The sequence below is a fragment of the Ctenopharyngodon idella genome, chromosome 13, assembly GCF_019924925.1.
Source record: "Ctenopharyngodon idella isolate HZGC_01 chromosome 13, HZGC01, whole genome shotgun sequence".
Classification (NCBI taxonomy): domain Eukaryota; kingdom Metazoa; phylum Chordata; class Actinopteri; order Cypriniformes; family Xenocyprididae; genus Ctenopharyngodon; species Ctenopharyngodon idella.
In genome coordinates, this window is record NC_067232.1 from 16,465,054 (window position 1) to 16,477,748 (window position 12,695).

General features: G+C 35.4%; 2 protein-coding genes across 6 annotated transcripts in view; both read right to left on the reverse strand.

Annotated features, from left to right (window-relative positions):
• Positions 1-3,933: 3,933 nt before the first annotated feature.
• LOC127524716 (cytochrome c oxidase assembly protein COX16 homolog, mitochondrial) lies at positions 3,934-7,480 on the reverse strand. Its single transcript, XM_051916497.1, has 4 exons — positions 7,278-7,480; positions 6,568-6,645; positions 6,322-6,390; positions 3,934-4,261 (listed from the first exon to the last, which is right to left on the reverse strand). Exons 1-4 carry the CDS (start codon positions 7,338-7,340, stop codon positions 4,148-4,150), a joined length of 324 nt encoding a protein of 107 aa, XP_051772457.1. The 5' UTR covers positions 7,341-7,480; the 3' UTR covers positions 3,934-4,147.
• A 2,180-nt stretch (positions 7,481-9,660) lies between these two features.
• Positions 9,661-12,695, reverse strand: part of actn1 (actinin, alpha 1) — a 41,737-nt gene continuing 38,702 nt past the window's right edge. For all 5 annotated transcript variants that reach the window (XM_051916475.1, XM_051916472.1, XM_051916473.1 and 2 more), the window contains 2 exons: positions 10,763-10,921; positions 9,661-10,678 (listed from right to left, as the gene is read on the reverse strand). In XM_051916475.1, the coding sequence (XP_051772435.1) occupies positions 10,520-10,678; positions 10,763-10,921 (318 nt within the window). In that variant the 3' untranslated portion in view covers positions 9,661-10,519. The remainder of the gene's footprint in view (positions 10,679-10,762; positions 10,922-12,695) is intronic.

Genomic DNA, 12,695 nt, shown 5'->3' on the forward strand with positions numbered 1-12,695 from the left:
ATACTACCTGTAAGCACGTTACTTCAAAATATAAATAGTATATACAGTAAATATACTATATAGTATACACTCACACACACTGTTCAAAAGTCAACAAGATTTTTTTTAAAGAAATTAATACTAAGTACAGGACTCACTACTGCCAATAGATACACGACACGCTGCTGTACAATATAGCATACATGAATTAACCGTAGCAGGTGGAGCTGGGGAAGGTGGAGGGTTTCTGAAAGTGTGCTGAAAACTGCTACAGCAAACGCTGACAAAATATTTGATGGTTGAGCTGCAAGCTCATTGGCTGCTGATATAACAGGAACCAATCAACTGTGCCCTATAGAGAATGATGTGATTGCAAGCAGATTGAGTTAAGGACCTATCAGCCTGCGCTATCTAGAGTTTCATGACAGAACTATGTATTTATAATGTTACAAAATATTTCTATTTCATATAAATTCTGTTCTCTTCATCTTTTTGTTCCTTAAAAACCTTGAAATGTTAAGCAGCACAACTGTTTATACATTAATAATAAGAAATGTTTCTTGAGCATCAAATCAGCATATTAGAATGATTTCTGAAGAATCATCTTCTTACCGACCCCAATTTTTTTAATGGTAGTGTATACAGTATATGTTAGTATTAATATAAAATGTATAAAATATATACAAAAACTAAAATAAAAAATAAAAAAATTACGAGAGAGAGAGAGAGAGAGAGAGCACTAACATCTTCAGATACCTTATTCAAAGACCAAATCATAGCAAATACTTGGTTACTATGCTAAGTACAGAACAAAGGTCACATTTTATTACTAAATTAATATCACAAATCAATATAATAATTAATGATAGGCTAATAAAAAATTAATGATAATGAATAAGAAATTAAACAGTTTAAACTAGCATCAAATGAATGTCCTGTAGAGAATTCACTGCAATAAAATCACTTTGTCACACTTGTCATGACAAATTAATTAGTCATTTTTTGTGCTCCTCACCTGACCAGCCAAAACATCTCAAAAGTTTACTGAAACATACTAGAGCCTCTCCCCGTCAACTCTGTTTTGACTTGTACTGGACACATGAGTGGCTTTAATGCCCCCTGAGGATATCTGGACTCCTGAAGTCAGATTTGTTGACGTGTTCCCTTCGGCCCCTGAGGATCATTCCCACTTGAGCAATTAAAGTGACGGAGCACATGATATGACAGTGCTGGAATTTCCAGCAGGAGAGTGACGAGGGAAAGGAGGGAAAGTCAGCAGGGGCTTGTTAAAATGTGCCTCGGAACAAAGCTTCACATCACACAGATGAGTCAGTGCTGGCGTTAACATTAGCCTGAGAGCGGCAGCCTGTGCCCGGATCCTGTCGGAAATACACGTGCACTCCAGGACTGAATCAAGACCGTGTGCTGCTTCACAGTTGGACGCAATGTATCTCCAAAGATTAAACCTTTGAAATCACACAACCATAGGTGTAGGCATTGATTAAAGCAGCAGGAGGTGATATCTTGCCCAGATATTAGCGCTTCAGCATGCTCTGTAGCATCTCACTGATGCGTTTATGCCGTACAGATGATGACAAACAGGTTGCATAGGGCATAACAACACTGAGTAGCATGAAAAGCACAACAACCACAAAGAAAGACAGTGAACCAACAAGTTAGGGGGGAAAAGGATTATCAACATAAATTATAATATACATTGCAAACACGGCTCAACATAAGAGATGGCCAGCTGGCCTTGGGTCAGTGTGAGAGATTTTTAGGCCAGTTGAAAGAACAGTGGTCGACAGTCACTGGTCCTTCCAGGCTAGTTCTGCAATGCCACTGAAATATTGCATTCATTGATTTTGTACATCAATTTTTATGCCTTGCAAATTTGGTTTTCTGAGATTATTATATGTCGCTGTTGCTAATTCTGCTTATTTGGCACCAAGTTAATATTATTTAGCTGCCTAACCTAGATAGGTTTTGTCAAAATTCCAAAAATGTCTTGATAGTCTTACTGAAAGCGTCAGTAAAAATTTGTTAAACTACAAACTACATAATACATTACAGTTGTTTAATATCCAGCTTGTTGTATATTTTATTTTCACAAAGAAATATTTTTGTAAAAATAATTAGGTAACACTTTACAATAAGGTTCCACTTGTTAACATTACATAAGTTAACATGAACTAATGAAAAACACTTCTAAAGCATTTATAAATCTCAGTTCATGTTGATTTCAACATTTACTAATAATTACTAAAATCAAAAGTTGTATCTGTTCATATTCTATAATGGACCTGAGCTAACATGGGCTAACAATGAACGATTTAATTTTTATTAAATAACCTTAACAAAAATAAATAAATACAGTAAGAAATGTATTGGTCATTGTTAGTTAAAGGTTCAATGTATAAATTTTAGTGGCATCTAGTGGTGAGGTTGTGAAATGCAACCAATGGTGCTCACCCCTCCCTTTCGGAGAAGCTATGGTGGCTGTCTGGCCGACACAAGACAAACGGTGCGTTCCAAACGGGATATATTAGGGCATAGGGATGAGCCTTTCCAAATGGAACGCAGGGAAAGATGTCGTTGTCTGAGACAGCAGAGAGTACGTTAGCCAGTGAAGCAATGAGGTTTCCTCTTACTTCTAACAAAGATCAGTCTCTGCTTCTAATAAACCAGACTACTAACTACTACTTTGTGCGTATTCAACTTAGTGACGATGCAAGCTGCCTCTAAAAAACACAAACGATTTAAAAGAAGAACAGCATAGTGACTAAACGTGCTCTGTAGAGCAGTTTGTCCGTTTAAGGCTGCTGTAGAAACATGCCGGCGCAAAATGACGACTTGACATGGAGGGGGGACCCGCGGTGTATGTAGATATAAATGGCTCTTTCTGAGGTAATAAATACATAATGACTCATTATGTAAGGTCATTATACACCACTCAAAACATAGTTATGTATATTATAATGTATTTCTGTCAATAGATCCTCCTAAATTTTACACATTGCACCTTTAATGTGAGTTAATATATTGAATAATGTTAACGGGTTAAATTATTGTAAAGTGTTTCCAATCATTTTTGTAAAGAAAACTTAATAAATAAAATGTAAAATATAAAAATGCAACGCTAAATTTTTTTTTAAAGTTCATTCACAAAATATTCAATAAAATATAAAAACGCATTGCTAAAAATTATTTACAAATTGATTCATCTTTGGAGGTGGGACCATGAAAATGTGTGTGGGGGGGGGGGGATCCTTACTGTTAAACAATGTAAAATATCTATAAAATTTTTAAAGCTACAGAAGATATAAACATTAGCATAATGTTAAAGGAGTCATTTCTGAACCACTTGTAGCACCACTTGTAATAGAGCCGTTTCCACAGTAACCTTTGTAAACAAAGCAGCGCTGCGTTTATAAACACTACTTTGGGCATTACACAGAGGGAAGATGAAAAGCAAATGCAACCGAAGACAGTCTGTTCCCCCATTATACATTAACAGAATTCATTCATTTATATATTTTCACACAGCACTCAGCCTTCCATCATGTTTTCACACAAAACGAAACCTATGCTGCATGCTGTGTGAGACCATTGCTAACTTTGATGAATTCTGGACAGTATTTACCTATCTTTCAAATTGTGATATTCAAATACAGTTTTAATGTACAGAAGGGTCATTCATGCCTAGTGTCTACTGCCATTAGACTGTACACCACTCATCCAGCATGTGCACAGGCACCACTGATTCCGTTTGCACCACTGAAAGAACATGGGGGTAATGTATTATCACTCAAACGCACTAATGGGTCTTGAGTTATGCATTACTGTGAATGTGAACTGACAAGGTAACACACATGGCATAATAGTTAGTTACAGCCTGCCTGATGCCATAAATAAGACACCGTACAGAGAACATACTAGACGCATACCCAGCCACACATTCATAAAAGTGTATTAGGAAGTATATTTCCAAAAAAGACAACAAAGTGGCATATGCCAGCATAAACTAAATTGGTAGCTTCTGGTCCAGATATAATAACGTATAATAGTGCTGATATATTATGCAGTGACAACAACCAAGGTATACTGCACTGGTTTAATAAGTGTCTTACATCTTTGTGCCAGTAGGGGGAGTTTAAACTTTAAAGTTCTATGTGCCTTTACTGAGCCGTGCTCGCTGCTGCTCCTGGAACTCCTTGGAATCCTCCCAGGGTCGAGGGCCACGAATGTTCTTCCATCCACCCAAGTCCATATCTTTCAATTTCTGCAGCAACAAAAGAGATTAGATTACTTTAAAATGAGGCTTTTTACCATAGCCACAAATTAAGTGCAAAAAACAAAGCACAAAAATGGCGATCAAAAGCCAAGAATAAATGCATAGAAAATGCATTTAATTTCTAATCAAGTCGTTGCTAAATTAATAAACGGCCTGATTTCTACAGTATATGTAAAAAGATTTCTAAAAATGCTGTTTTAAAAGTCTCTTAAAGGGTTAGTTCACCCAAAAATGAAAATTTTGTCATTTATTACTCACCCTCGTGCCGTTTTACACCTGTAAGACCTTCGTTCATCTTCGGAACACAAATTAAGATATTTTTGTTTAAATCCGATGGCTCCGTGAGGCCTACATAGGGAGCAATGACATTTCCTCTCTCAAGATCCTTTAATGTACTAAAAACATATTTAAATCAGTTCATGTGAGTACAGTGGTTCAATATTAATATTATAAAGCGACGAGAATATTTTTGGTGCGCCAAAAAAACAAAATAACGACTTATTTAGTGATGGCCGATTTCAAAACACTGCTTCAGGAAGATTCGGAGCGTTATGAATCAGCGTGTCGAATCATGATTCGGATCGCGTGTCAAACCGCCAAACTGCTGAAATCACATGACTTTGGCACTCCGAACCGCTGATTCGACACGCTGATTCATAATGCTCCGAAGCTTCCTGATGCAGTGTTTTGAAATCGGCCATCACTAAATAAGTCGATATTTTGTTTTTTTTGGCACACCAAAAATATTCTCGTCGCTTTATAATATTAATATTGAACCACTGTACTCACATGAACTGATTTAGATATGTTTTTAGTACCTTTATAGATCTTTAGAGAGGAAATGTCATTGCTCCCTATGGAGGCCTCACGGAGCCATCGGATTTCAACAAAAATATCTCAATTTGCATTCCGAAGATGAACGAAGGTCTTACGGGTCTGGAACGGCATGAGGGTGAGTAATAAATGACAGAATTTTCATTTTTGGGTGAACTAACCCTTTAAGCTCACAAAAGCTGCCTTTTTTTTATTTTTTTTTTTATAAAAATACAGTAAAAATAAATATTATTAAATAAATATTCCATTTTAAAATAACTGTTTTCTATAATAATATATTTTGATGCAAAGCTGAATTTTCAGCATCATTACGCCCGTCTTCAGTGTCACATGATCCTTCAGAAATCATTCTAATATGCTAATATTTGTTACTCAAAAAACATTTCTTATCAATGTTGATTTTTTTTTTTTCAGGATTCTTTGATGAATAGAAATCTTAAAAGAACAACATTTATTTGAAATCTTTTGTAACATAAATATCTTTACTGTCATTTTTGATCGATTTAATGCATCTTTGCTGAATAAAATCTTCATGACCCATAACTTTTGATCAGTATTGTACTTATTTACAAAAGATGAGCTGAATTAGCTGAAGTGGAGCGTTTATTTGTTTGTTTCAATGACTCATGGTGGGCAAGTGTGAAATCTAATATAAAAATGGCTTATAATAACTAAACCTCCTTGGTTCCACTTGAGGGCGCTCTTCTACTACTTGCCTGGTAGAAGAAGGTCACATTTAATGGCATTGTAACTTCTTATGAGGCTAAAAATAAAGTTTGAAAGTCAGAGAGAAATCACCATTGCAGTATAATGACAGCCTCAACAACCCACAGCCTAAAATGGAGATGCTAAATGAACCAAGTGCCATCTAGTGCAATTAGCTGGGACTAAACAGCTAACTAGACACATTCCGTCCAAAATAACTTAAAGCACACTAATTGCCAGGTCAGTCAGTCTCACTGGGGCAACCTAGTGTTACGTGTCCTACTTGACAAACTGCATGACAAAATTGTGATTACGATTCCTGAGTCACCCTGCGTCAGATCCAAATCCAAACCCATTGCATTTAACAAGCCAGATGTTTAACCATTAGGCTACCACAAACTCACTATTAATAGCTTCCATGCTGCAGCAAAACTGCAGATGGCTCTTTAAAACATTATAACACTATAAAACATTACAGATCCATTCATCACTCTTGCTCTCATTATTACCTCATACTCTTCCTCAAGGATGACAGATTGTTTTTCAGTGTTCACCCGGGCTTCCAGTGTGGGGTCCAGCTAAAACAAACATGCCAAAAAACAAGATAACATGAAGGAAGTATGATAATAACCTGTTAAGAGGTTGTATTGAACAGCAGAAATCAGTTCTGGCTGAAGTTCTGTCCATTTAGCAATTGACCTGTAGATGGAGAGATTGTGTTTCAGATGCTATAGTGTAGTCGAAGTTTCACATACCTTCCTTTTGATCTTCTGTGCATCATACCTAATCTGAGTGAATTCTCTCAATCCAAACGACCCTCCCACGACCAGAAGCTTCAGAAAATATTATACAAACATTAAACATAAGCAAAAATATGAGCACCAGTCTTCCTCGTTATGTAAAGTCTTTTCAAAACTGTTGATTTTACAAAGGCAGAAACTAGATAGGCTAACAGTGGTCAACATAGTTAAGAAAACCTGTAAAAGTGTAAATATATTGCACATTGAAAAACTGAGATATCATCAATTTCAACAATGAAAAAGAAAAAACACAATATTTGCCAAAATCTGAAACTTAGAACGGAATTTTTTGAGATTATTTTTAAATTATTTTAGGCATTAATTGATTTCATACACGTTTTCTTTTTACTACTTAAAAAAAAAAACTCACAATACACTCGTATAAAACCTTTAACTGAAAAACCAACATAAAACCTTCATCAAATATTACTAATACTGGACAAAAATGACGTCACACGAAATATTCAAATGTAACCTTTGCTTTGACAGTCAATGAATCAACCGCTACATTACTACTATTACTACAATTATTATTTAAACCACGATCTTGGTCTAATTACTAAAGTTTATGTCACACACAAATATTTAAAACATAACTATAAAACTTGATGATGATAATAGTAACAGCTCATTCAGCATACAGGAAAATACATTAAAACGCTCACCAACATCGGGATCCCATATTTCACTGTTTTGTTCTTTTGCAGTTTACGAACTTGATTCCACATGTTTAGTTCATGTACGTCATTTTATAATATCATATTACTCAGAATAAAGTCAGTATGATATAATTTAACATGACTTCACTGGGCGCAGCCATGTAAACCCACAATCCTTGCAGCGGTGTCGTACAGCCTCATATTCCGTCCGTGTAGAACTAAGAAAAGAGTAATGGGTTCCACTTTAAAAATGAGCGCATAGATTAAGAGATAATAATTTACTGTGAATTTACTTAGTTTAATTATAAAGGAACGTGATACATATCTTTATTTAATAAACTCTAGAGCATTTTAAGTAGATCTTTGTCATGGAAATCAAACTTTCTACTTAAGATTAGCAAGAATGACATAATGAAACTCATGAAATCAAAATAAGAATTTGTGGCTTTTAGTCCATGTCTGTTAGCTTTGAGGCCATTTCTATGCTGGTGTACTCTCTAAATTTGCACTTGACAAAATGCTTTTTTCGTATGAGTCCATGTAGCTGAAAAGCTGTCAGATTCAAAGCAGTTAAAATAAATAGTTTTAAAAAATAATCTGAACGTGTGGTAAGTAGTAACGTTTAAAAACGAATAACGTCCAACTAAAAGGTTCAAGAAGAACGTTCCATGAATAATGTATAAAGAACATTTTTGTGCTAATGTTTTGAAAACCTTATAACTTTGAACAAACGTTCTATTAACGTTACTGGTAGAAAATTTGTTCTAACTTTGAGAGAACCTTGCCAAAACCACGTTAGGGAAGTTCTTAAAAAAACTTACACAGAGGGCACACCAATTTCTTTAATGAATGTACTTTATCATGAAGGTAATCAAATTATGTACATAATCTTAAAAGTAGGGGAGAGTGGGGTAAGATGAGCCAGTGGGTAAGTTGACCCACCCCCTGTATCTTGGCAACCGTACCATTTTATTGTCATGTGACCATATATTTTAGAACCATCCATCATTTCTGCCAGACTGTGAAAAGGAGAAGCACATGGGAGGAGTGGAAGTCGCTTATTTACTTTAAAAACTTGTTGGCTTGTTAAAGTAAAATTTTAACATTACAGATGTAATGGCTGTTTCATCAAAGCAAATTTGTCCAGGTCTAAACTACTTATGATGCATATTGGTGATTTAGCAATGTATAAAACCATGCAAGTCATTTAGCTAAATATTATTCTGAATTGGTAAGCTAGCTAGCTTTTCCTAAAATGGCAGCTATGGGGCAAAGTGAGCCAAATGCTGTGGGGTAAATTGAGCCAGTGTTTTAACTTACCCCACCATAAGGCAATGAATTAAGTTAAATCTGAAGTATAAACTGGTGTCATTTCAATGTAATATTACGCAACTGGTTTAATTTATCTTTATTTTCGAGTTTATTTGATAGGAATAGTGTACAAGTACACCAAATCCTTCTCTGATACGAACCAGAGGATGTTTAATCAAATATATCTTTCCACCTGTAGTCTCTAATGGCCTAACATGGTCGACATTGCAGAAAAATGACCATGTCAAGAACCTTTTGACTAAAATGTTTATTAGTTTCAGTGACATTTATTCATTCTTATTTAATTTTTATTTAATTTTACTCAACAAACTCTCTGTTTATGGGAAGGTCACAACTTTGATGTTCAACATATTGTTTCAGAAATGCAAACAATTAAAGATATTGAAATTTCAACTTCATTTGGTTGGTTTTATGTTTAATTTAGCTTTAAAAAAAGAAATATTTGTAAAATATTTTTACAAAGAATATTTGTAAAAGGAAATTTGATTATTAAATTAGTTTTAAAATATGTACATTATCTGTAAAAATTTCACATGGGTTTTATTCAGATAGATGGTCAGTTTACACCCACCTACTGACTTGGCTCAACTTACCCCTAACCTAGGGTAAATTGAGCCAGAGGAACACTTTTTTATAAGAAGCCATATTTTTAGAACCCTTTGTCATAGATGTATTCTGATCATTTAAAATGATAGGAAACATCCTGAAATTACTTTAAATACTTTCAATGTACTTCTGCCTTATTTTCCCTTATCTTGAGGACCACATAAGTAAAAAATGGCTCATCTTACCCCACTCTCCCCTATAGGAATTTGGTCCTTTATATATATGTTCTGCCACAACTTCCTGTTTAAATAGGAAATGTCACAGGAAGAAAACTGTGCTCGTCGAGAAGTATCATTGGTTCTCCACAGCAAATTTCATTACTGATGAGTTGACAGTTTTGAAAATAATATGCCTAATTGTTGTCTTTTTTACATTTAAACAAAGCATCATCTTAAGTTCATAGAACACATTTCTCCTTCATACATGCAATTAAAAAACACAAACACGCAACTGTGGTTGTTTCTTTATTTAAATTTTCATAATTTTTTAAAGTTTTTTAATAAGGTGAAGAAAAATACCTTTTTTTGTTCTGTATAATAAAATATGTTAACTTTATTCCTTTATGAAGAGGAAAAAACACAAAATAAGAAGTAAAAATACAGAAAACATTCCTCTGGGGGAGGGAGAGTTTTTCAATGTTGCGCTTGGAAGCAGAAAGGGGAAGATCTGTTCATGAAATCTGACTCACCGTCACAAGAGAACGATCAAGCATTTACCTCATGTAAAAAAAGTGTATCAATCGTAACACATGGTCATGATGTATCACATGGTTCACAGGTCACAACGATAACATGATGCTGCCTACCACGTGCTACTGTGTATATTTGTAACCGTTTGTTGCATATTGTATGTTTGCACAGAGAAAAACAGTATTAGGCATTCACGTCTTGTTTCCTTTTCTCTCCTTCAGTGCGACATACTCAATTACGACTTCACGGGGAAGTAGGATCTTCTGACAAGCATGTGAAGGCAGCATTAAGCTTCGTCTTTGTGACACAGTTCCCAAGACAGGCAAGACAGACTTCATGAACACGGCTGCAAAAAGAGCAGGAAGTCGTACACACAGAAAGGCCTGGGCTGATAGGAGGATACAAAAATGACTGAACATTATTGTGTGGTGCTGATGGAAGCTGCTCTGATTGGCTGATCTGGGACCAGGTCTGCTTGCTCTGGTTGTTGGTGCTAGATCAGCGCTGAAGAGCCACTTTTACTCTCATAGAGTGCGAGCTATGTATATGTGTGTATGAATATGCGTATTTGTGTGTGTTTGTATCAGAAGGCAGGTTGACCCCACATCCAGGGGTCACGGTTCAGAGGTCACTCTCCCCATAGAGGGCGGTGGAGAAGGACATGTAGTCAAGAGCTCCCGGGACGGCGTCAGGGCCGGTGTAAGGCGTCATGCGGGCGATGCAGTACTCGGCCTGGTCAGGGGGGAGCTCACGCCTCAGTTCATCCGCCAGGATATAGTTCTGCACCAGACAAGAGTTATTCATTTAGTTATTCATTTAGACATTTTAACACAGGACAATGTCTTTTGAATGTTGTATATGTACCTTGTCTCCAGCAAGGACTTTAAACGACGCCATGACCTGATCAGCGGTGTCTGTGTCGGCCGTCTCGCGAGACATAAAGTCAATGAAGGCCTGGAATGTGACCAGTCCCAGTCTGTTAGGATCCACAATGCTCATGATGCGGGAAAACTCCGCCTCTCCCTACAGAACAGAGAAATGCTGCTTAAAAATCACTGTGAAAACAATATGAAGGGTTGTTCCTCACTGGGTTAGCATAGCTGATGCTACTTTTTTACTAGGAATAATTAAATAACTCTTTCTCAATAACTCTAACAGATTAGAGATTATATAGTAACAATTTAATCCATGGAAATCTTAACAATTTATGCTTTATTAGATCTTAAAAATGTGATTAGAATTCTCTGCTTTTCCAGACTATATACCATGTTAACTTTCTGCTTATGATTTTTATTCCATGGGGATTATAATTTAGTTTAACTCATTTACAATCCCTGGACTTTTCTTTACCAGTTCATGCTACTTTCTCCAGAAATACTTGAGTAATTTCTCAAATAATATCCACATTAGTGTTAATATTGTTAACTAAAACTTAAAATTTGCTTTTGGTAATTGAAAAAAAGCTGAAATAAAATAAATTATAAATATTAGATGAAAAACTTAAACTAAGAAAAATTCTGTTGCCTTGGCAACTAACTAAATAAATAAGTGTATGTTGAAGTACTAAAATAGCTAAAACTTAAACTGTAAAAAATTAATTAAAACCATGTGGAAAAACAAAACAAAAACTTATACAAATGACAAAAGCACATAAAATTACAAAAACTTAAAACTACAATGAAAATATACAAATAAAAGCTAATTCAAAATATGAATAAATACTATAATATTGTATAAATAATACTAAAATAACACTGAACCACATAGATGTAACTAACCTAGAGTTCAGGAAATCTGCCCTTAACCACATAACTCTGCCTTACCAGATAGTGCATAGAGTTTATTACTATATTATCCATCTTATTTTTCAATGCAGAAGTAAGCTATTTCCTGTGAAAACTGTAAACTGTAAAACTATTAGCGTTACAAACCAGTGTGTTTGAGTATATTAAATTAAAGGGGTCGTGAAATGGATTTTAATGTTCCTTGAGGTTCACTTATAATGTTAATTAAGTTTTTTTGCACATATATGTGGAAAATTTCTTTTCAACCATTCTGACCCTCTGTCTGAAATGATCCATTTTTAAGGTGCGGCTCCTTTAAGGCTAGTCAGTAAACACCCACTGTTATGATTGGCTGCGTCATCTGTCAACAAAAGTTTCTTTGCCAACTCTCCGTTACGCTGTGCCTCAATTACAAAACAAAAAGCTCCAAACAAACATATAATCCTTTGATGTGATCTGGGATGCCATTAAAATTAAAAGGTGTCCAATTCGGCCCGGGGATGATTTGAACTATAATAAAATAAAAAAAAATAGAGATGCAGTAGTCCACTGGTCATAAATTCAAACGTTTTTTAGTTTTATTTTGGTCAATCTTTATTCCGGGCTTGCAAACAAAGTGCTTTGTAATAATTTCCCAAAATTTCATTTGTGTGGAAATATTTACGAAGTTTGTAAACAGGACGTTAGTACAGGTACACGCTGAATACGGACACAAATAGGAGAAGAGACGCGTCAGCAGAGAAAATACTCTACCATGCACAAGCTCACTTTTCGCGAAAAATAGGAAGAATAATATAAACATGAATTGGGGTTGATATGAATGTATCTCTGAAGGGAACTGTCTTCAGAAAAGTTGATGGCTTTTCCTCTTATCTCCGTATAAAGTAGTATTAGCCTATTTATCGACTCAGCGCTGCTTTGTGTCTAGCGGTAACCATGGAAATGCTATATCACTGCTGTTCCATAAGCGCCACCTGCTGTCAGAGAAGGTGTCTAATGTAGCATAATTTCAC